This window comes from Tamandua tetradactyla, chromosome 11 (genome assembly GCF_023851605.1).
Source record: "Tamandua tetradactyla isolate mTamTet1 chromosome 11, mTamTet1.pri, whole genome shotgun sequence".
Lineage (NCBI taxonomy): Eukaryota > Metazoa > Chordata > Mammalia > Pilosa > Myrmecophagidae > Tamandua > Tamandua tetradactyla.
This window is the reverse complement of record NC_135337.1, coordinates 90,600,386-90,624,262: the sequence shown is the minus strand read 5'-3', so window position 1 is coordinate 90,624,262 and position 23,877 is coordinate 90,600,386. Positions and strand designations below refer to the sequence as shown.

General features: G+C 54.4%; 2 protein-coding genes across 6 annotated transcripts in view; one reads left to right on the top strand and one right to left on the bottom strand.

Annotated features, from left to right (window-relative positions):
* Positions 1–19,345, bottom strand: part of DOCK6 (dedicator of cytokinesis 6) — a 58,346-nt gene extending 39,001 nt beyond the window's left edge. For all 4 annotated transcript variants that reach the window (XM_077121761.1, XM_077121762.1, XM_077121763.1 and 1 more), the window contains exons 1-14: positions 19,271–19,345; positions 10,296–10,383; positions 9,500–9,675; positions 9,185–9,253; positions 8,796–8,958; positions 7,707–7,919; positions 6,656–6,741; positions 4,241–4,307; positions 3,997–4,146; positions 3,392–3,472; positions 3,114–3,267; positions 2,868–2,995; positions 2,678–2,771; positions 2,133–2,295 (exon numbers count right to left, since the gene is read on the bottom strand). In XM_077121761.1, coding sequence (XP_076977876.1) covers positions 2,133–2,295; positions 2,678–2,771; positions 2,868–2,995; positions 3,114–3,267; positions 3,392–3,472; positions 3,997–4,146; positions 4,241–4,307; positions 6,656–6,741; positions 7,707–7,919; positions 8,796–8,958; positions 9,185–9,253; positions 9,500–9,675; positions 10,296–10,383; positions 19,271–19,314 — 1,676 coding nt within the window. In that variant the 5' untranslated portion in view covers positions 19,315–19,345. The remainder of the gene's footprint in view (positions 1–2,132; positions 2,296–2,677; positions 2,772–2,867; positions 2,996–3,113; positions 3,268–3,391; positions 3,473–3,996; positions 4,147–4,240; positions 4,308–6,655; positions 6,742–7,706; positions 7,920–8,795; positions 8,959–9,184; positions 9,254–9,499; positions 9,676–10,295; positions 10,384–19,270) is intronic.
* On the top strand, positions 252–2,538 carry ANGPTL8 (angiopoietin like 8). Of its 2 annotated transcripts, XM_077121768.1 has the most exons (4): positions 255–589; positions 781–942; positions 1,501–1,610; positions 1,708–2,538. In XM_077121768.1, the coding sequence occupies exons 1-4, from the start codon at positions 293–295 to the stop codon at positions 1,733–1,735; spliced, it is 597 nt and encodes a 198-aa protein (XP_076977883.1). In that variant the 5' UTR covers positions 255–292; the 3' UTR covers positions 1,736–2,538. The 2 variants fall into 2 exon arrangements, with proteins under 2 accessions (XP_076977882.1, XP_076977883.1); XM_077121767.1 differs by lacking the exon at positions 1,708–2,538 and having other exon boundaries at positions 252–589; positions 781–1,607.
* Positions 19,346–23,877: the final 4,532 nt, after the last annotated feature.

The window sequence follows — 23,877 nt, the reverse complement described above, 5'->3', positions numbered from 1 at the left end:
ACCGTTATCGTTGTGCCCGTCCACAGGTGGCCTCGGGGTCACCCAGTGGGCAGGAGTCTCTCCCAGTACCCCTGCCCCCCACCCGGCCCCAAGCCCCTGCCAGCGTGATCTCAGCATGGCAGGCAGGACACTCGCCTGATGCAACCGTCCTGCCACCCCCAGGCCCTTGCACAACACAGGACTCCCGGCCCGGCCAGTTAATGATTGACCAGGGGTTCAGCCGGGGGGGCAGGGGCAGGGCATAAAAGGCCGCAGCCTTGGTGGCGGCACTGCATCCCCAGACCCCCCAGCCATGGCTGCACCAGCTCTGGGCCTGCTCTGGATCCTGGCAGCGGCGGCCCAGCCTGCCCAGGCAGCCCCCATGGGCGACCCAGAGCCAGCGCAGCAGGAGGAGCTGACCCTCCTCTTCCATGGGGCCCTGCAGCTGGGCCAGGCCCTGAACAGCGTGTATAAGGCCACGGAGGCAAAGCTGACGGAGGCTGGGCACAGCCTGGGCCTCTACAGCCACATACTGGGGCTCGTGGCGCAGGAGGTCAGCCAGGGCCAGGCTGGGGCCCAGGAGCTGCACAGAAACCTGTCGGACATGCAGGTGGGCACTGCAGGTGGGATGTTGTGGGGTGGGTAGGAGTTTGCAATGGAGTTAACATCTAGGGTGGCCAACCGTCCCGGTTTGCACAAAACTGAAAGAGGTGCAGGACTTTTGGTGATAAAGCCAGGACACTCCCAGGCCAACAAAGACAAGGTGGTTGTCCTACTAATGTCCCACTGTCTGTTGAGCAGACAGAAGAGGATACTCTGCAGTTGCACGTAGAGCTCACGGCCCAGGCCCTGGGGCAGGTGACCCAAGAACAGCAGGTGCTGCGGGACAGCGTGCAGAAGCTTGAAGGCCGGCTGAGGGGCGCATGGCTGGGCCAGGCCTGGCAAGAATTTGAGGCCCTAAAGGTAAGGGGCAGGGTGCATGCGTGGTTCAGTGGCAGAATGCTTGCCTGCCATGTGGGAGACTTGGGTTCCATTCCCAGCCCATGCACCCAAATAAGAAAAAAGAAGAAAAGGAAAAGGGCTCCTAGCCCTGATGGGTCAAGACCCTGATTCCCAGCCAGAAATCACTTCTGAGCCTTGAGTCCTCGATGGCCTTTACCCTGTGTAACCCTGGGCAAAACCCAGGTCCCATTCTGTGCCTCAGTTTCCCACTTTGCAAATAAGGGCAACCAGTAGAGCAAAGCCAGAGATCCAATGCAGGTAAAATACTCAGCATGGGGCAGTGTACACAGCAGGCACTCAATAAGTGCTTACTGTTAGAGGAAGTGGCAACGCCCATTAAGTACCAAGCACCGTTCCGTGGCCTTTCACAACTGCATGACCCTTACAACACCCCAGAGTGAGTCAAGGACGGTTTCACCCCCATTTTTCAAGTGGGTAAACTAAGGCCGGATAGGGTCACCAGCTGCACTGAGGGTCACCCAGCGTCCCCCAGCTGAGGTCCTCGCCCCACCCCCGCAGGCCCATGCCGAGGAGCAAAGCCACATTGTGTGGGCCCTCGCGGGCCACGTGCAGCGACAGAGGCAGGAGATGGTGGCGCAGCAGCAGAGGCTGCAGCAGATCCGGGAGAGGTGAGACTGGCCCCGGGCTGGGTGGGGTGGGGGGTGGCGGGGTGGCCAGGTGGCTGTCCCCCCCCACTCCCCGGCTGAGCCATCTCTCCCTCCCCAGACTCCGCACTGCAGCTCTCCCGACCTGAGCCTGCAGGGATGAAACAGAACCAGGGACCAGACACGCAGCCAGGGATGCCCCCGTGGCCCCCCGAGCTGCCCCCCGCATGGGGCAGAGCGGCCTGTCCGCCAGACAAGGCCCCGGAGCACCCTGCTCCAGGCCACGGAGCAGACGCGAGCAGGCAGGAGGGGACACAAACAGAGGACACAGGGCCCCCCATCCCCTACCCTGGGGGAAGGGGCAAGTAGGCCAGGCGCCCCTCGATGCCGACACAAGCCACAGTAATAAAGCACAGCCATGCAGTCTACCTGGGTGTCTGTGTGTGTCTGGGAGAAAGTGGGGTTCCCCCAAGCCTGATGCCTGAATGCACCCCCAAATCCTATCCAAGCAGCCTGCAGCCTCTACCCCTCACCCCCAGGCTGTACCTGTAGCAGGTGTGGGGGGCATAGACCTCCCGGGCAGGGAACTCCAGGATCTCCTTGATGGGCCGGCCCCTGGGGTCCGGGTAAGGCTTGACATGCAGCAGCTCCGGGGAGAGGCAGAAATGGGGGTTCTCGGGCGCTGGAGAGATGTCGATCTTGAGCTGAGCTGGGAGGTGGGGGGAGGCGAATGGGCAGTTTGCATCTGCTGAGGCCCTGGGGTGGCTGCCCCCTGTACCCCCTCATCTCTGGGTTGTGGGGTCAGGATGCTTTACTGTCCCACAGCTGCCCCCCTGGCAGCTCCCCAGGGCTCCTCACCCCCACCTGTGACCCGGGCAGCCGGGTCCCCTCATCTCTCTCCTGTCTCCACCGTCACCATTTGATCCCCCCAGCTCCTATGTTTCATCTCTTCTATTCCTCGCCCGTGACCCCTTTTCAGAAGGTCCACCCTCTGCGGTTCAGGGGTTTGTCCATCACGGTCACCACTGGGTGCTCCGCGGTGTTTGTTGAGCGACTGCGTGACGGCCACGCCTCTTATTTACGGGCCGCACCGGTCACAGGCCGCAGGCGCCGCAGCAGGGATGAAGGGCGCCTCATGTCAGCCAGGAACTTGAAGAGATCCTCGTCGCTGAGCCTTTCGGCCTCCTGCAGGTGACGCAACGCCTGTGAGCCGGGGGGACGGCGGGGGGAAGGCAGGGTCCCCAGAGAGCCCCGCGTCCCTCACCCTCCCCTCCACCACACCTGCTTGAAGAAATTGGTGACCGTCAGCGTGGCCGGGCGGAAGCCGGAGAAGCTGCAAGCCTCGTCTCCGCTGCTCGCCCGGTCCTGGGGTCCCCGACGGCGGCGGTCGGTCCAGGCGGGGCGGCGCTCTAGGTGGCGGGGCGGGGGAGGGGACAGGGAGGCTCAGGTGCTGTACCGAAGCCGGCCGCCAGAGGGCGCGCCTTCCGCTCCGCGCCGGGCTCCCGGTCGGCCCCGCCCGGGCCTCACCGCCCTCGGAGTCCGAGTCCCGGTCTGACGGCCCCGAGCTGCTGACGATGTTCGCCAAGTGCACCGCCGTCCAGGCGAAGGGCATGCGGTAGCGGCCCAGGCGGGTGCAGAACTGCTCGGCCGCCAGGCGCAACTTCTCCAGCTTCTCCTTGTTCTGCGGGGAGACCCCAGCACGCCCCCAGCCCCCCAGGGCTCAGCGCCTCCAGCCTCCGGCCCTGCAGGGTAGTCCCCCACCCCCACGCCCACCCCCACCCCGGTGCCAGCCTCCGCCTGCCCACCTTGGCCGTGTCCACCTCCCGCATCACCATGTAGGGCTCGCAGCACTCGCCAATGTCCCCCTGCTGCAGCACCTTCTCTAGCTGCGGGGAGGTGGGCGAGTCAGCTGTCTCCCCTCCCCCGCCCCAGAAAACCCCCACCCTGCGCACCCCCCCATTCCATATTATCAAGTGGGGACCAGGGGAGCACCCATCTCCCAGGGCTGCCATCAAAGCAGGAAAGCCCTGGGAAGCCTGATTTGGGATGGTGCCTGCAGGAAGGAAGGCACTTAATTAATTTCATTATTGTAACCTAATTTAAGGCTTCAGGAAAGGACACTCGAAAATCCCAAACGAATGTGCCAACTAGGTCTTTCCTTTCCTGAAATAACTGAAAAAGTCTCAACTTAAGGAAAAAAAAAACCCGTGCCACTGCCCCTTCACCCCAGGCCACCCACCCTCTAGGCTTGGCTCAGAGGTCACTTCTCCATGGAAGCCCTCCAGGAAGCCTTCCAGCCAGGGGCCGCCAACCCCATTGCGACCCCGACATCTTTCATGGTGGCAGTCCATCCCCTCTGGTGAGCACAGACACCCTGCTTGTGGTGTCCCCGCTCAGCCCTAGCGAGTACCTTGATGACCAGGAAAATGTCAGGGGAGGGGTAGGTCACGGAGAAGATGGCAGAGCGGGCCAGGGTGGAGATGGCAGGGTGGGTGCCATGTGCCCGCAGCAGCCCCTTTGTGGAGTCCGAGTTCAGGTCGAAATAGAAGTTCTCTGAGATCTGGGAGCATGAGAGGCAGATGGGTCACCTCTTCCAGGAAGCCCACAGCCCCTGGAGAAGTCAGAGAGAGAGGTGGGGAAAAGGGCGCTCCTACCTTCTTTTTCTCCCGCACGTCGTACAGGGCCAGGATTCCAAAGATGGGCTCGATATCAATTTCGAACCTGCAAATGAATAGGGGGCTCTCTGGCAGAGGCTCTCCCTAGCACCCCAGTTCTGCACCCCACCCCACCCCCACACGCCCACTCCCTTCTGAGGCCCCAGCCTGTGCACTGCGTGTGTGTATGTGGTGGGGAGGGGGTGCCATACAATTCCAAGTGGAACCTTTTGGACCCACCATCTAAGGGTTTGCAGGAAATGCCTGTCCCATTTTGTAAAAGGAGACACTGAGACACGGAGATTTTTTTTTTTCCTCCACCTTTGCTCAGTGAGTCACACAGAGCACCCTGCCCCCCCAAACCATGGTTTTGATCAGTGGACATAGAGGTGGCCTTTTGTCACAGCAACTCCTTCCCGATCTTGAAATTCTTGATCCCCAGGTCTCCCAGCTTCCCTCGAGGGTATCCTCTGGCCCCCTGGGCTGGCCAGCTTCTCCAGCATGTGTCGCCTTAACCGCCTTGCCTGTCTATTTACTCTGCCTTGCCGGCCCCATGCAACATGTGCCTCTTCCAGAAGCATCTTCAAACGCAAAAACTGGGAGCTCCCTTCTCCTTTTTGAATAGGACGCTGCCTGATTTGTGAACTGCTCAAGAAAGCCATGAGATCCTAAACTACAGGCTCCCATGTTCCATTCTCCAGTGTCACTAGCTTTTAGTCCAAAGGAAGTGGGCTAATCCTACAGGCAAGAAGGCTCAAATTTTGAGTCCAAGTCCCTAGCATTTTGGTGTGGTCCTCGATTTCATTTTTTCCTACTGCTGGTTCCTTTGTCCCATGCACAAGGGAAAAAGTGGGGGCCTACAACCTACAACCTCCAGATGGGTCCCTGGTCCAGATAATTCCTGAAACCTAGAGGGCCCAGCCTCTCTAGAACATCAGCTAGTTCCAATCCCCATATCCCATATTATCAACAGCCCCTTCCAACATGAAAAAGTTAGAATGGCCATAGCCCAAATACCCCTAAAGAGTGGGATAGAAAGATCAAAGGTGATGGTGGAGTTATATAGAGAAGGTCGGGTTTAACAAACGAGTATGACTGCTGAATCATTGCATTGATATTTCTTTTAGTCTCCAGTATCTTAGATCAGCTAGAAGTAAAAACCTAAAATTCTAGCCCTGTAACCCATACCAAACTCTGAAATCTGTTCTATGACTAATTGTTGCGCTGTGCTTTGAAATTTATTGCTTTTCTGTATATATGTTATTTTTCACGAGAAAGAAAAAAAGTCAATTGTGATAATAAAAAAAATATTTACTTCTTCTATTCTCCTAAGTTCTAGAGTAGCTAGTAGGAAAAATCTCAGAGGATGGTACGGTAGCCCGTGACAACTCTGGGATCTGTCCTGTAACTACTTGTTGAAGAGTGCTTTGAAAACTATTGCTTTTTTTCTTTCTTTGCTTTGTATGTATGTTATACTATACAATAAAAAAAGTTAAAAAAAAAAAAAGTGGGGGCCTCCAACTCTAAAATCTTAGATTCTTTACCCTCTGCTACTCAGGCTTATGACATGTTCAAAAATTATGGGGCCAGAAGCTGTGCCTGACTGTCTGATTCATGAATCGCTCAATAAAGCTATGAGATCCTCAAAAACAAAAAAAAAATTAAATTAAAAGAAAAATCAACAAATATAAAGGCTTTCCAGGGTCCTAAGAACAAAATCCCGTGTGGCCCGGCCCCACCCATCTAGAATGCTCTCCTCCCTCCCCTCCTCCCCTCGGGCTGGCTCAGAACCCCCCACGCCCAGTGCACCTCCCACTGGGGGCCCCCGCGTGGTCACCCCTCTGTTGCATGTCCTGTATGCAGTCGATGCTCAATAAGTGTTGGCAGAATGACAGGCTGAGCCCACAAAGCGGGTTCCCGGACCCCCGTGCTTGGGGTATGAGGCCCACTCCGGCCTCAGGCCAGACCGGGGCCTCCCTTTCCTGCCTCCCTCCGACAGGAACTCGGCCGGGCGAGGGTCCAAGTCCGCATCCTGTTCAGCTCGGTTCCCACGCGCTCCTGGCTGCTCCCCGGGAGCCGACACCAAGGGGGCGTTGGGCGGCTGGAAGCCCGGCGCCGGGTCACCAGTGCCCCCCCCCCCACTCCCCAAGTCCCCAGGTCCCATCGGCAGAGTGGGCAAGCCCCCAACTCTGGCTGGTGTTAAGTCGGGTGATCTTGGGATATGATGACTTTGCCACCCTGTGCCTCAGTTTCCCCACCTGCACCCACCTGGCAAGGCTGTGCTGGGGACTGGATGAGTCCATGCACACGAAGGGCAGAGAACAGGGCCTGGCACACTGTTGGCGCTTAACGGAAAATGAAAGTCCCCCCCCCCCCCCCCCCCGCCGCCCCAAGCCCACGGGCAGCTGCACTCACTTCAACGACAGACATTTGACCAGGATCCTCTGTCCGAAGTGCTCCCGGGGTGGCTCCGGGTGGCTGCAGCGTTCCACAGCTTCATCCTGCGAAGCCCCAAGGGGGTAGCTGGGACACATCCTCCAGGAAAGGCCTGGTCTACCTCCAGCCTAACTCAACTTCTTGCAGTCCCTCACCTCTAAGCCACTGCACATGCTGTTTCCTCTTTCTGCAATGCCCTTCCTATCCCCTCCTCCTTGTCTACCCAATGCTTGTTCGTCCTTCAGGCCACATCTCAGCCGGCGCCTCTGCCAGGGAGCCTTCCCTAACTCCTTGGCCTCCTCCAGGTGCTCAGAGGCCCGTGCTTCCCGTTATCGAATGTGCATGTGCTATTCTGCCTGGCTTGTCATTTCCTGGCAGTGTTAGGGGGATGTCCCCCACTGGATTGTGAACTCTGTAAGGGCAGGAACCGGCTATATCCCCAGTACCTGCTATACATATAGGAGACACCCAAACATGTTGAGTGAATAAATGTCTAGGTACACAGTAGGCATCTACTAAAAGTTGGCTGGATAAACATAGGTGTATACAGAAAGCATTCAATAAGTGTTAATCAGACACACATAGGGATATACACTGCGTACCCAATAAATATTGATTGAGTAAATATAGAAGTAAACAACAATAAATGTTGGCTGAATAAAAATTAGTCTAGGTGAACAATAAATAAATGTCTGTTGGATAAATATAGGCATATCTATTAGGTACTCAGCAATTGCTGATTGATTAAATATAGGAGTAAACATCATTTGCCCAATAAATGCTCTTTGATTAAATACAGGAATATACAGCAGGCACACAATAAGCACTGGTTGGATAGCTATAGGGTATACAGTAGGCATTCAACAAATGCCGGTTGGTTAAATAGGGGGTACACAGTAGGTGCTCAACAAATGCTGGGTGGCATTTGATAAATGCTGGTTGGAGAAATATGGGGGTATATAGCCGATGTCCAATCAAAGCTATTCCAAGAATCTAGGGGACACAGTAGGCATCCCTTAACATCGCTTACCTCGTCGGGAGCCGGGTAGAGGGTGAGAAGGGTGGGGGCGCGGTGCTGCCGGCGCAGGGCCTCGTTCCGCCGGTCCACCTCCTCCGGCGCCGCGCGCTCCAGCAACGAGGGCAGCAGCGAGTCAGCGGCCAAGTTCCTCAGGTCGAAGATGCCGGAGGCGCCGCTGCCTCGCGGGGTGTCATCTGGGGAGCCCGAGCGGCGCCGGGGGTCATCCTGCCCCGAAAGCATGCAGGTGCTAAGCGCCGGCTGGATGCGCCCTCACTTGGTTCGGGTAGGACCCACCTAGGCCACATTCTGTCAAAGGGGACCCTGGGGGCCAGGGGCTGGGGTCACCAATGCAGGGGATACCTGAGGGCAGTGCTGAACCCCTATCCGGAAACTTCTGTCTGGGGACCACCCCCCCGCCCCCCTATCCCAACCACTGTCAGGTGAGGCTCCATCTGGCCCTACACCTGGGGCTGCCTGGGACCACGGTTTGGCCAATCAGAACATGGCATCTGCCGGTCCCAGGGATAGGCTCTAAAGTGAGGGCGTGCCTGGCCTGGGCCAATGAGGACCTTCCCTGGGACTTTGCTCACTGTTGCCAGGGGAGGGAAGAATTCAGTCCACTGGGCCTGCCCAGGCTCAGCTGCGCCAGACTCTGCTGGTTCAAATCCCAGTTCTGTCCTGCGATGCTGCCTCTAAGGGCTTTAGGCTCCCCATCCATCAAATGGGTTTATAATCGTCTAAAACTACCAACAATGGAGGCCAAAGCAATGACAAACTATTGTTGGTATAGAGTAGGTGCTCCATAAGTGCTGATTGACAAAATATAGGCTTAAGCCCCAACTGGCCAGGGAACATCCTTGCCATGCCTGTTTCCTGATCTGCAAAATGGGTGTAAATGCTGCCCTGCCTAAGAGGGTGAGAGGAGAATGAGTACAAAACATTCAGTATGCAGTAAGTGTCTAATAAATGCCTATAATTATTCCCCTTAACTTTTCACTCGTGAGGGCTGATACTTGTCCTTTGGGGCTCAAACCTGTCCAGGCGGGTTTCCTGCCAAGTGTGACTGAGACCCAGGGCCACAGCCCCCCGACCTGCACATACCCCGGCCATGCCCCCTGCCTGGGGCTCCCTCGCCGTGTCCTCGGAGCCTGACCTCTCGTCCCCAGAAGCATCCTGCTCAAAGACCTGGGGCGCCAGACCCTTCTGCCGCTCGCGCTGCGTCTCCGGGGTGATGGGGCTGTACGCCGTGCTCAGGTGCTGGTACCTAAGTGGGAGGAGGCTCAAGGTGGGGAAGCAGGGCCAAGGGGGTCCCCGGGGGAACTCCTGGGCACCGACACACCCACCGAGGCCCACGGAGTGCCGCGTAAAGCCACCCACCCTCCCTGTGCTCCACCTGGCAGGTGGGTAGATGAACAGGGGGACCGGTCACTGACCATGGCTCAGCCTCTTGACCCTCCTGCCCCTGCCAGCTGCCCACGAGCGACACCCACCTCCGGCGGACGATGACCCAGTCGTCAGTGTACATCTCCACCGCCGCCCTCACCTGGGCATCCAGCTTCCTGCGGCAAAGTCAAATCAGGGTAAACAGAGGCAGGGCCCAGAGCCAACCTGACCTTCTCCCGATTCGAGAGATGGAGAGAATCGAGGCTCAGAGAGGCAGCGTGACCTGTTCAGGGCCACACAGCCGAGCCAGAAATTGAACTCAGGGCCACTGGTGCAAATGGGGTTGTGCATGGGGGTGGGCAGGGGGGAACACCAAGGGTAGAGTGGGATCCTGGGCGGGGAGGGCATGGGGGTGAACCCACCCATCCTCAGGGATCCCCGGCTCCGTGGTCCGGCACTCCCGAGGCTGCAGCAGCAGTTCTATATCATCAGTTGGAAACTCGACTAGGTCCCGGAGGGGCCCGGGCTCGGCATCCGGTGGCCGGCTCAGGAGCACGTCCTCGAAGTCCAGGGGCTCGATGACCTCGGTCAAGGGCACCTGGGTGGGAGGAGAGTGACTGTGACCTCTGCCTCCCGGAGGCTGGGCTTGGGGGCTGTGGGAGGGCCGCAGGGTGCAGGCAGGGTCGTGTCGGCCACAGATGCCAATCGGAGGGCGGTGGGAGCCATGGAAGGTGTCGGAGCTGCGGAAGAGCCACAGGAAGTGGTAATTTCAGACTCTCCGCTGTCCCACCCTGGCCCTGGGCCCCTCCTTCCCAGGGCTCTAGGCAGGAAATCACAACCGTGTGCCCGGGCGGAGCAGGGAACCAATGGTGGAAGGAAAGGCTTGGGAAAGAGACAATTCCTTAGGCAAGTATCTCCCAGCCCCCAACCTCCCTTGGGTGGTGCAGGCAGCAGGAGAGGGTGACACCAGGCCAGGAACCACTCCCCTCTGACCACCCACAGTGCTCCCCCAACAGGAAGCAGCTGTCAGAGAGTGGCCTCCCTCCCCCTGCCCCCGACCCCGACAATGGGAAACAGGAAAGGGACATAGCACTGGGTCCCGGACAGGACCCCTTTCCTGCCACTGCTAATTCCCAACCCATGAAGCCGCCTTGAAACAGGGCAGAGCCAGCAGGGGACGTTGAGGGGATGGGCACCCCCCCAAAAAAAACCACATACCCCCAGATTGCTGCTGCAGCGCCTGCTGGAGTGGGGGGAGCCGCTGCGTTCCCGGGACATCTGCTTCCGCACCTCGGCAGCCACCGTCCTGGGGGAAAGGCAGGGGGCTGCTGGGGGCAGGAAAACTCGGGCAGGAGGCCCTGAGAACCCAGGCTTCGGAAGCCACAGACCTCAGGCTGCGGGCTCCAAGGCCGTGGTGGGCACACAGCCGCCCATCTCCCCAAGCCAGGGCCCCTGGGGCCCTCCCACAGTACCCCAGTGACAGACGGAAGAACTGCCCCTGGATGGGGAATGAGAAGGTCCCACTTGCCTCAGGCCACACAGCGAAAAGGTCTGTGGCTTCCTCCACCTCACAGCCCAGAGGGGATCTGGGTGAGCCAAACCAGGAGGGACATTGGGGGGAATTCATTGATTCCATCCAAAATAATAATAATAATGTATGGGCAGTTACTATGTGCCAGGCCCAGTGCTGGGACCAGCGGGGACAAAAGACAGTCCCGGCGAGCGGAGGGCTCCATGCTTTATTCCAATCCTGCTGCGGAAGTCGAACCCAGAGCCCAGCCACAGGGCCTTTGCACGCGCCATTTTCCTCTGCCTGGCACACTCTCCCCAACAGCTCCTGGGCTCCGCAGGCTGCCACACCTGCCCACACACGGCAGCCTCACACAAGCCAGCTTCTTGCATGCCAGCACCGTTGTCTCAGATGCCCTGAGAACGTGCATATATGGAGTGCCCACTGAATGCCAGGCCCAGGGCTCAGCTTCCTGCAGCAGCCCTGTGAGGTCAGGGTGGTTGCAAAATGTGTAAACTGAGGCACAGAGGCCTTGGTGCCTCTTAAATTAGAGGAGCTAAATGCTCAGGTGTTTGGGGTCTTGCTCCCCTCTGTTTCCCACTTTTCTGTGTGCTTGGAAATTTTCATAACAAAAAAGTTGTGCTTGCAAAGCACAAGGCTGAGGATTGCAAACCGGGCAGAGCCCTGGGGACCACAGTGTATGCAGTGGGCCCAGGCGAGACTCCAAGGAGGGGTGGGGGAGTCCGGGAGCCCCAGTCCCGTCTGAAGGCCTCTGAATTCTGCTTTGTGTGGGTCAGACAAAACTTGGCCCTGACCCGATGTGGGGGCCGCCAGTTTGAGACCCAGCCTCACATTTTCTCCATCTCTGTGTTATATTTCTTTTCTCTGTCCGCTGTCCCAGTTTTGCTTCTAATGGCCAAGGAACAATGAGGGGAGGTTGTGGGAAATCCAAACAGTCTTAAAAATTCGGGCTTTGTCTTCAAATTCCCAGAGTCGGGGGCCTCCTCTCTCAAACCTCAGGGAACAGGGGGAAGTGCTGGGGTGATTTACAGGAGATGCTGGGACAGAGGCAGAGGCTGTGTCCCAGCCCCAGCTGGTTTGCAGCTGCTGCACCAGCAGGGACCAGGCGAGGATGCAGGGCTGGGCCTCTGGCTTCACTTTCCCAGAGTGAGGAAGTGCCAGACAGTCCATTTCTCATGCCACCTGGAGCTGGGCAAGCACAGGTAAGTGACTGCCTCTCTCTGGGCCTCTGGGCTGGGGACAGAGCCCGCCTCATCTAGATGTTCCAGGAACTGGGTCTGGCATATACAGGGAAGTACTCAGTCACAGCTTTCTGTCACCAGGTCACCCTCAAAGACAATCCTGGGAAGCTGAGCTTTCTGGGCTGTTTTTGAGTATTATGGATTAAATCATGAACCCTGCAAAAGATGACATTAAAATTCTAATCCTTGGTACTTGTGAGTGTAACCTTACTTGCAGGTGCATTTAAATTAATTGAGGTACTGCTGGATAAGAGAGGCTGCTAATCTAACGTGGTTTATAAGAAGAGGAGGACCCAGGCAGAAAAGGGCACAGGAGGTGGGAGGCAGGGATTGGAGTGATGTGGTCACAAGCCAAGGGACACCAGAAACCAGAAGAGGCCAGGAAGGAATTCTCCCCTCCACATTACAGAGAAAGCACTGAGACCTTCAACTGAGGATTTCTAGCTTCCAAAGCTGGAAGAGAATAAATTTCCACTGTTCAAAGGCACCAGGAAATTAAGACGGTGAGTAAGGTTCAGAGAGGGTAGTGAGCCACCCAGGGCTGCACAGCACACTCATCCCCACCACCCAGGATGCCGTCCGGTCTCAGGGTTTTGACGTCATCTAGAAACTGATGAAAACCCACACTCCTTCCGTGTGAGATCTGCCTCCTTGGCGTGCCCGGGTAGGGGTCTTGGACAGCCATGTCCTGTCCCCACACCTTGCCATCTTTCTTGGCCCCTCCTCTTGGGAACTCAGGACCCTGACCTTGGAGTTGAACAGGAGTCCTCTCTTTTTCTCACCCCACCTCAGATCGCCTCCCCGTGCGCCCCCATGCGATAGAATTTTTAAAAGGAGTTCAAAAGTTGAGCTGACTTTCATGTTTTTTTCCCAGGAAGTGCCCTCACACTCATGTAGGGGAACTGTGAAAATCACGTAGTCAATCAAAACAGCCGCGGCTGAGATAAATCTTTCCTGGGCAAAAGCCAGCAAGCCCCTGTGAGGCTCCAGGGACCAGAGACTTGAGGGAAAGACAAAGTGGTGGCATCACTGAGGATGCGGATGGGACTGTGGACCCAGGCTGGCCAGATTAACTGAGATCTATCTTCTCAAGGGAGGAGGATAAAGTCAGAAACAGGGATGACAGAGGCCACAGGCGTGGCATGTTCCCACCTGTGCAAAAAGGGAGGGAGAAAACAAATTCATAGAGAAGGACAGAGTGCCTCTCTGTACATCCCGCCCTACCCTCACCTCCAGATTGGAAAGAGTCTTAAAACAAAAATAATGCAAGGGCCAGTGAGGATCTGGAGCCCTTGGAGCTCTCCCAGCCACTGCGGAGGGAATACCCCTTGGACAAACCCTCTGTAATTATCTTGCAAACCGGCAATTTCCCTCCAAAGCATCCTGATCATGATAGCTCCCAAACGGCAACCCACGAGTTCATTGACAGGCCACAGGAAAACATGCCAGCTATGGAATACTATGCAGCCACAAAAAGGATGGAGCTGGCTACAGGCTGCAGTACTCATGAGGGTTCCTGAGTAAAAGAAGCCATAAAGAGAGAAAATGGAAAAGGGAAAGAAAAGGAGAGCAGCTGGCACAAACAACCCAAGATCCTACCTGAGTCCATTTCCATGAAGTTCTAAAAGAGGCAAAAACTAAGCCCTGGGGACAAGCGGCCAGGGAGGTGACTTAGGAGGGACCCCGTCTCATAAGAAATGATGACTTCCTCTGAGGGCCGACATAGCGGACAATGAGGAGAAGCTGACACGTGGGGTACAAGTGGGGTACCGAGAAGAAGGAGCTGTCCCCATGTTGACCCTGATGGCATTTTCACTGGCATTTACTCTTTATTCTTGAACTTTACACTTTTCATATGGATGCCATATAATCACAATTTTTTAAGCAGTTACAAAACAAAAAGCACATCATGCATGGGTGTGGCAGTGACTTTTCGATACAGCACCAAAAGCATGCTGCATACAAGAAAAACTGAAAAATTGGATATCCCTAAATTAAAAACGGCTGCGCTGCAAAAGACACTGTTAAGAGAAATAACAAGACAAGCTACAGAGTGGGAGAAAATATTTGCAAAACACATATCTGATCAAGGACGTGTATCCAAGACAAACAAAGAACTCTTAAAATTTAACAATATGAAAACAGACAATCCAATTGCAAAATGGACCAAGAATCTGAACAGGCGTCTGTCTCACCAAAAGAGACGGACAAATAGCAGATAAGCATCTGAAAAGATGCTCAACATCACAGGGCATTGGAGAAATGCAAATTAAAACAGCAGTGAGATACAGGGGCTCAACTATTAAACGTGGCTAAAAGCAATACATTGACAATACTAAGAGCTGACAAGGATATGGGCAATAGAACCGCTCTTTCCTTGCTGGTGGGAAAATGGTTTGAGATGGTACAGCCACTTTGGAAGACAGTCTCGCATTTCTTACAAAGATAAACGGCACCTTCCAGCAATCACACTTCTGGATGTTTACCTACATGAATTAAACATTTAAATCCACATAAATGTTTATAGCGGCTTTATTCATAACTGCCCCAAACTGGAAACAACCAAATGCCCTTCAATGGATGAATGGCTAACCAAACCGGTACATCCATACAATGGAGTATTATTCAGCAATAAAAAGAAATGAGCTATCAAATTTCTTGAACCTGATAGCTGCACTTAAGGCGGTTACATAAGTGAATAGTCTTATCCTTGGGAAATGGACGTGCAAGTATTAAGTTTTCAAGGGGCAGGCGTACACAACCTACTCTCAAAGGTATAGAAAATACAGATAGATAGATATGATAAATAGATGACAGACTGATAGATACATAGAATAATAGAACAAATATAGCAAAATGCTAATAGTTGGTAAACCTGGGTATCTGGTTGGGGAGCTATTTTAGAGTTCTAGGTATTTGTTTTCTGTATTATTTTTGCAACTTTCCTATATTTTGAAACATGGGTCCACAGCTAAGCATGCCGACATCTGAAGGTGGTTGGAAGCCTTGGGCCATTCACTCATTGGTTCACTGAGACCCCAGGATTGTTCTCTGTTCTTCTTGCCTGTTGCACTGTAGCATTCTCTCCCCAAGGTAGGAACCAATACCCCTTTTTCTCACATGGGTGGAAGCCAAGCCCCAAGGACACAAGGACTGAAACTATTTCAAAATAAAAAGTTGAAAAGAAATGAGGTGTCAAACTACAACTAGGCATTCGGAAACTGAAATGCAGATTGCTAACCGAATGAGACCAGTTTTTTTTTTTTAAAAGCGCAGTGCATTAAGACTGTCCAACCATTTGCAGTTCTGGAAAAGACAAAACTCTCTAGACAGTAAAAAGACGTGGTTGCCAGGGGGCGGGGAAGAGGGGAGAGGGATGAAGAGGTGAACTCAAGAGCGTTTTTTAGGGCAGTGAAACTCTTCTGTAGGATATGGGAACAGTGGGTACATAACATTATATATTTCTCAGATCCCAAGGGCCAGTACGACACAAACAACCAACCCTAAAATGAAGGACTTTATAATAAGTATCAATATGGGTTCATCATTTGTAACAAATGTACTTCAGCTAATGGAAAATGTTAATAATAGGAGTAAATTGGGGGTGAGGGAGAAGGTACAAGGGAACACGCTGTACTTTCTGCCTGTTTTTCTGTGAATCTAGAACACTGCCCTAAAACAATAATAATAAAAATAACAAAGTCGATTAAAAAAATGCATCCACGCGCATGTGTTTGCAGTTATGTTCGGAGAAGGGGCTGGAGGAAGAGTTTTCTCTAGAATCCTGATGGTACCCCAGGAATTTCAAAACTTGTCAGCCTGTGGAGTTGCTGCCCTCCCACCCCTTACAACAGATCATTATTTCTTTAAATGAAAAACACACCTGCCCCCTATCAGACAACTGGGTCACAGAATGAAAAAGCAGCTGTCAGGACACCCAGGAAGATGGTGAATAAATGGGCTTTGGTTGGAGGGGGTGGGGTGGTGCATGGTCCTGGGTTCAAATCCCAGACCCACAACTTCTGCCCTGGTAATCTTGGTGAGCCACCCAATCTCTCTAAGTCTGAGTTTCGACAGCTGCATCTTTGTCAGCAGGCTGCTTGGGATGATGAGTAAATAAGTGACACCCCAGACAGGGCCCCGCTACTACTGATCAGTAAGAGCTGCTGTCATCGTTGCATAGGGTATTTTATTTTAAATGGGACAAGCAACAAAATGAACAAATTATACTGCATATAGCAACATCTGGCCACATAACCTATATTCACAAAAGTGTGCATTTTTATTGAGCCCCCAAAACCTGTTTGTTTGCGTGTTTGCTTATTTTAAGAAATGGGGACTGACTAATATTTGGGTTAATACGGTATCTATGGAACGAAGGACTGACTAGACTAAATGTATGAATGAATGAACACGGGCCCACAGCTAAGCATGTCGACATTTGAAGGTGGATGGAAGCCTTGGGCCACTCACTCGTTGGTTCACTGAGACCCCAGGATTGTTCTCTGTTCTTCTTGCCTGGTGCAATACAGCATTCTCTCCCCAAGGTAGGAACCAGTACCCCTTTTTCTCACATGAGTAGAAGCCAAGGCCCAAGAACACAAGGACTGAGAGGCAAAGAAACATGACAATACTATCCCAAGGCTCAGAGATGCCAAAGGTCCAAGACAGAAACACAGAGATAATGGTAGAACATAAAAATTGCCCAACATACAAAAACTCAAAAATGGACAGCACAATAATACCTAATTGTAATGTAATTATGTTAAAACACCAAATGAAGCTGCATCTGAGCTATAGGGTTTTTTTTTGTTTGTCTGTTTGTTTGTTTGTGTCTTTTTTTTTACTATTATTATTATTTTTATTTTTTTCTCTATATTAACATTCTATATCTTTTTCTGTTGTTTTGCTAGTTCTTTTCCTAAATCGATGCAAATGTACTAAGAAATGATGATCATGCATCTATGTGATGATGTTAAGAATTACTGATTGCATATGTAGAATGGAATGATTTCTAAATGTTGTGTTGATTTCTTTTTTTTCTTTAATTAATAAAAAAAACTGAAAAAAAAGAAAATAAAAAACTGCCCAACAGATAATTTTAAAATATTGGCAAAGTCCCTTGAGGGACAGGAGAAAAAATATGAAACTATTAAACTTTTCTACCTGGGAAACCCCTTATACTCTCTCAAACCCTAGGGACTCCCAAGTCCATAGGCCAACTCTTAAAAAGCTTATTTCCGTAGCAGAAAAGCTAAGTCTACCTATAGTTGTGCCTAAGAGTTACTTATGCCTAAGAGTTACTTCCAGAAAACCTTTTTTTGTTGCTCAGATGTGGCCTCTCTCTCTAAGCCTAACTCTGCAAGTAAAATCATTGCCCTCTTCTCTATGTGGGACCTGACATCCAGGGGTGTGAGTCTCCCTGGCATCATGGGACATGACTCCCAAGGATGAGCCTGGCTCTTGGTACCAGGGGATCAACAATGCCTTCCTGACCAAAAGGAGGAAAAGAACTGTGACACAATAAGGTATCAGTGTCTAAGAGAGCAAATGAGAGTCCAAAGGCTATTCTAGAGGCTATTCTTATGCAAGCTTCAGCTAGATATTGCTAATTGGCTCGGTTTGCCAAACCCCAACCAAAACCCTTCCTGTCAACCCTAAAGAACACCATGGGCTCTATCTGAGATCCTACCAAAATTGCACGCACTAATATCACGTTTGCAGAAACCTAAAACCTTCAGATGATTCCTAGTCTGGATAAGTCCTGAAACCCAGAGAGCCCACCTCTCCAAGAACATCAGCTAGCTCCATCCCCCTATCTCATATTGTCAACACCCCTTTCCAACATGAAAAAGTTAGAATGAGTATAGGCCAAATACTCCTAAAGAGAAGGAGAAGGATCGAAAGAGAAAGAAGAGTTATAACAGAGAAGATAAGATTAAACAAATAAATATGACTGCTGAATCATTATATTGATATTTCTTTTTAGTCTCCCATGTCTTGGAACAACTAGAAGGAAAATCCTAAAATTGTGGAACTGTAACCCATACCAAACTCTGAAATCTGTTCTATAACTACTTGTTACAATGTATTTTGAAATTCATTGGTTTTTTTTTTGTATGTGTGTTATATTTCACAATAAAAAATGTTAAAAAAAAAATTGGTGGCCGCTCTGCCCCAGGCCCTCCAAAGCGCCCACCTTATTCAGAGTAAAAGTCAAAAATCCTTGGGCAACCCACAAAGCCCGGAGCCATCTGCCCCCCCCCTCTCTTTCCCTCACTCCTCTCCTGGGTAAAGTGAGAACATCTCCGTTAGCGGGCCACAGGGCCTTTGCACATCCCCTTCCCAGTGCCTGGACTGCTCACACGGCTCCCTCCCTCACCTCTGTCAGGTCTTTGGCCACATGCCACCTTCTGGGCCAGACCTTCCTGAACACGCTTCCCCCCACCCCCACCCCAAGCTAAAGTATTCCCCTTCCCCATCCCCCCTCCCTTCCTTGGATGTCCCCAAGTACTTATCATTAGCGCTTGATCTACTTTCCCCTCTTTCTCCCCTATAATGTCCACTGCCCCCCATGGGGTGGGATTTTATCCTGTCCCCCATCTGGCCAGTGTGCAACCCACGGGGGAGGGGAGCGGGGACTTTTGCACCTGGGGCTGGTCAGGAGAGGTCCCGATGGAGAGACCCCAGCCCGGAAAGCGGCCCCAGAAGTCCGACCTCTCCCTCCCAGGCTGGATCGCCCGCGATCCCCGGTGGCCAAGGAAATGGAGCCCCCTGCGCCTGGCGCCGGCCCCGCCCCTGCCCGCCCACCAGCTGGCCCGGTCCCCGCCCCCACTCCCTCCATTCAGCCACCCGGCCTTCCTCAGTCCCGCCGCCCGGGCTGGGAGCGCCTGAAGCCGCGCTGGGGTGGGGGTGGGGGGTGAGCGTCCCCAGCTGTCCCCAGCCCCCCCAAGACAGCTGGGCACGGGACCCTGGGGGGAAGGGCATGGGGCAAACTTCCCGAGGGGTCCAGAGACCGTCAGGAACAACCATCCCCGCCTTGAGTCCCGGCGCCAGACCAGGCGGAGGAGGGGACGCGAGGGACCCCCCGCCCCTCGGGCTTGGCGCCGGGACACCGGGAGGGGACGCGGCTGTCCCCGCGCCGCCGCCGCCTCCGGGAAGCCCCCCCGGCCCGCCCCGCCGCGTCCCACCGGCTCCCGGAGAGACTCGCAGCCGCGATCGCGCGCGCAGCCCCGGCCCGGCCCCCCGCCCCGGCCGCCCTCCCCGCCTCTCCTGCCGCCAGCTCGGGCCGGATCCCCGCAAAGGCGAAAGCGGGGAGTTGGGCTGGGGGGAAATGGGGAGGGCCGGGCCGCCCCGGGGCGGGGCTCCCACACACGTGGGGGGTGGGGAGCGTCCGGGAGGCGCCCCGGCGGCCGCGCTACCTGTTGATCTTGTGCGCAAAGGCGCGGCGCTCGGCCCCGGCCATGGCGCCCCGGCGTCCCGCCGCCGATACCGCCGCTGCCGCCGCCGCGCTCCGGCCCCGCCGCCGCCTCCCGGCTCCGGGCGGTCCCGGCAGGGGTAGGGGCGGGGCCGGGGCCAGGGGCGGGGCTCTTCCGGGTGGCCCGGGCCGCTCGGTGCTGCCCCTGCTGGTCGGAGGGGTCCGACCCGGCCCTGGGAGCCGTGCTGGGGAAACTGAGGCTCGGAGCGGAGCTGGAGGGGGGAGGCCTGGGAGACGGGACCCGGAGCCCACCCGCCCCCCACCCCCCGACTCCTGGCTGGACAACAACAACAACGTTCACCCGCGGGAATAATCATCATTAGAATCGCCAGTTCTTCTGGATCGCCGCCCAACAGCGAAGGGCGGAAGGGACTATTGTTACACCCATTATACAGATGGGTAAATGGAGGCACAGAGGTGCAAGGTGCGCTTGCCCAGGGCTGAGGGGTCCGCAGAGGTCTCCGGGGCATCCATTGGATTTGCCCAGCCCGGGGTTAAGGGCGGAGGAGGGCGTCGGCCTGTCCGCCTCGGCCGGGAGAAGGATGCAGCGCTGTCTTGGTTAGGTTTTCGCCTCGGATCTCTCCAGCGGCCCCTCTTCCCAACCCCAGTGCAGCGTTTTTAGGGACCTCCTCCGCCCCACTCATTCCCTGGATGTGCCAACCCCTTTCCCTGCTCCGTGCTGTGCAAGGCAGGCCCTTCCCCGTACACTGCGCTTCCAGGCTGGGGTGCCCTAGGGAACATTCGAGGCTGAAGGAGAGCGCCGCCGGCGATCTGCGCTGCGTGGGGGGACAGAGTCCCGGCTGCGGAGGGCCCCTCAGGCTGCTCAGAGCCTGGCACAGGGTGTGCGCCCACGTGCGTCCCAGGCCCCACACCCGCCCGGAGTGGCCCAGCTGCTTTGGCCCGGGCGACGCCAAGTGCAGCCCCGTCCATCCCTGTCTGCCGCTCCCCACCCCACCTGCCGCCTCTGGGGTAAAGTCCCAGCCCCGCCTGCCTTCCTACCTGCCGGGTTCTCCCCTCCCTGCCCCTGGGGAGCCAGGCCATGCAGGAAATGGGGAGGTGAACAGAGATTTGTAACTTTGTCACTTCCTGTCTGTCTCCTGACAGCCCGGTCTCCCCATCAGCTCCCACCTGGACCGGTGCAATCACTTCCCCCACCCCCTCACTGACTCTCTAAAAACTAGGGCACAGCTCCCCCTCAGGGCCTTTGCACAAACTGTCCCCTTTCCCGTGTGTGGGTGTTGTCATTATGATGAGGAAACTGAGGCCGGGAGAGGTGAACTGACTTCCACCCCCCCCTTCCAAAAGACCCTCTGCCCACCCAACACCACCCCCACTCCTGCCCCTCCTGCTACCCAGTGAATCTGTCCCAGATCTAAGATTAGGATCCAGGGACTCTGACCCCCAAGCAGTTGTCTCTGAAAACCAGCCAGATCCCAATCCCAGCCTGGCTGTGTGACCTGCAGTAAATCATGCCACCTCTCTGAACCTCAGTCTCCTCTTCTGTTCCGTGAGGGCATGTGGTCAGTCATGAGCCCCACTGACTCCAGGCCCTGCCTCGGTGGAAACGCTGCTTCGAAATCCCTCCCGACAAAGTCCTCATCCTGGCACCTGCTAGACCTGACTGGCAAGGCTGTTTCTTTCGAGGACATCCCCAGATCTGACTCAATGGGGCAGGGATGGGGGTGACCCTGGCAGTTGCCTAGAAGCCTAGTGTGACAGGGACTTTGGCACCCTCTGGCAGAGCTGGGGAGAACAGACTAAGGGTTGGAGGGTGGGAGCCGGGAGACCCTGGAGGGGTCTCTGCATGGGTCCAGGTGGTGGCGGCTGGACAAGGCTGGACAAACAGTGGGTGGCAAATTGGATGTTAGAGCAGCAGTAGAGTGGAATTGAGGATCATTTAATTTCATCTGAGCCGCCACCAATGCTGTTCCCTCCATCAGAATGCTGTTCCACGCACTCCTTGTCTGCTTGACCCTTTTTCACTCCCCAAGTCTCAGCTTTGACACCACAGCTTCCTGGGCTTCCCCTATCACAGCCCACATCATACACTCTAAATTGCCAGGTGACTCCCTGGGGCTCCTCAGCACCTGACAGTTAGTTGATGCTCCATAAATCTTTACTCCTGTGCTTTCCCTGAGGTTTTCCTGATGTGCAGCTCAATGCTTGCCCCCCAGCCTCCCTATTTGATTCATTGTAGGATTATGATGTTCTTTTGGATCATTTCTAGCCGCGCGTGGCAGAAGCCATGCTCCCTACCTGCAAGAGTCTTTCCCATGTGTTTTGCCTGCACCAACTTCATTCATTCTGCAGCTTGCACTCCTTTTTGACCATCCACCTCACTGGCCCTTCTTTGCTGTCCCTTCTGCTCCTGCCCCCCAGCCCCCTGGGTTTCCCCCATCACAGCCCCTTTCACCCTCGTAGTGACTGGCTGGCTCCATAGGTCTTTCACCCCCACTTTAGAGTGTCAGCTCCATGCAAGCAGGGAGTTTTGTCCTACTTCGTGTCCCCGGCACCCAGCATAGGGCTGTATACACAATAGGTGCTCGATAAGAGAGTGGGACAGGGACCGAGTGGCCAGAGGACTCCAATGCCTTCCTTTCCCCATGGAAAGGGAATCAATTCCTGGGAGAAAAGGAGGCTCCTTAGGCTTCCCAAACTGAGGGCTGGGGGGTGGTAGGCAGATGGGGGAGGCCAAATATGACCCATTCCACAGTGGGAATGCTGGCACCAGCTGGCCCAGGACACTTGCCCTGTCCCCTCCTGTCCACAGGGAGAGGCGAGCTGGGAGAATGGTGGAGAAGCAGGTGGGGGGAGTGGGATGCCAGGGACATTCACTCAGCAAGCATCTATTGAGCACCTACTGTATGCAAGCTCCAACTAACCCCGGGAAGTCAGTATCCTCACCCAGTTGTACAGATGAGGGAAATTGAGGCTCAGAGAGAAGCAGCCACAGGCCTCAAATCGCACAATGTTTGCTGCATGGGACTCATAATGGAGTCTGCCATCACCTTCACGGAGAATTCTGCACTGGTTCTTCACGTTACATTTTGGAAGCTTGGTGACTCATTTGATGAATGAATGAATGAATGAATGTTGTCTCACCATCAGTGGTGAACACAGTAGGGAGTGGTCATGAGTAAGAATACAGACCTGAAGTCAAGAGAAACCTGGGTTCAAGTCCCATTTGGCCACAGCCAGACAAGGTGACCTGGGCCTTTCTGAACCTCAGTATCTTCATCTGTGAAATGGACAGAAACCTCAATGTGACCCCACAGGGGACCAAAGGGGTATTGTCAAGAGAGCACAGGGCCTGGGGAGACACTGCATCACAGATTTTGTTTTTCCTGCTGCCTCCGCAGCTGGGGAAGGAAACTGGAAACCGGTTGCAGACTCCCACCCTGCATTTGGGAGTTTCAGTCAGGAAGACAAAGGCTGGATCCGGAGAGGCCGGCAGCAGGACACAGGCTTCCTGTGTTTCTTTGAGCAGATGTCCCAGTCGCTATCCGCGGTCTGGACGCTCGTCCATGGTCCCTCGGAAATCACTCCGTGTCCCTTGCTGTGACGTCTCTTGACATTTGCTCATTTTCTGGGGGTTCTTATCACATCCCCATGTCCTGGGTTTTTTTACAGGAGTCCCCAGACCTGCAGAGTGAATTTAGGGAGTCCATGAACTTTGAGGGGGAAACTTCCATCTGGATTTCCACGAGCTTCTGAAATTAACCTTTTCTTCCATTAAGAAGGCCTGGCTGAGAAGGTGGCATTTGGCCAAAGACCTGACAGAGGTGACAAGCAGCAGCAGTCACAGACCCCGTGATTTTGCCACCAACAGAAGCCAAGGCACCTTCATGTCGTATCAAGTGGCTGCAGATGCCTTGAAACATCACATTTGCTCATTCCTGTCTCTACATGGCAGTAATTGTTAGCCCCGATGCTAGATTTGGCTATTTAATGTGTTTGTAAGGAAGCCCAGATTCCTTCACAATTAAAAACTATTTTTGTAACAATATCTTGATATAATGGGTTTCCTTTGTCATCCTAAATGTATGAGTGTACACTGATGAGAGACCTTGGCTCAAAAAGCTGAGGACCCCTGCGAATAGGCAGAACTTCCCAACATGGCTTCAGACCCAAGCTTTCATGGTTCTCACTCTGCAAACTCCAATTTGTCCCTTTTATGTCCCCCTTTGTCAGGATTGGCAGTGGTTCCACTTACATCAACAGTCTCTTCAAGCACTCCAGGACTTCTCCATCATTCTCTTCTCAGTTCTTCCAAAGTCTTCCCCTTATCCATTCAAAAAACCATTCCGACATAGCTGGTATGTGCAAACCACAGCAGCACCCCACTCCTGGTACCAAATCTGTTCTGGTTTGCTAGCTGCCGGAATGCAACACACCAGAGACGGACTGGCTTTCAATAAAAGGGGATTTATCTAGTTAATATGTAGTTCTTCAGAAGAAAGGCAGCTAACTTTCAACTGAAGTTCTTTCTTCAGTGAGATGGCACAGGTCAATCGCTGCTGGCCTTCTCTCCAGGCCTCTGGGTTCCAACAA

Excerpts from the sequence above, each read along its gene's own strand:
- ANGPTL8 (XM_077121767.1), top strand. The coding sequence starts at position 293 with ATGGCTGCACCAGCTCTGGGCCTGCTCTGGATCCTGGCAGCGGCGGCC. Across the intron at positions 590-780 it reads GAAACCTGTCGGACATGCAG|ACAGAAGAGGATACTCTGCA; the intron begins GTGGGCACTGCA and ends TCTGTTGAGCAG.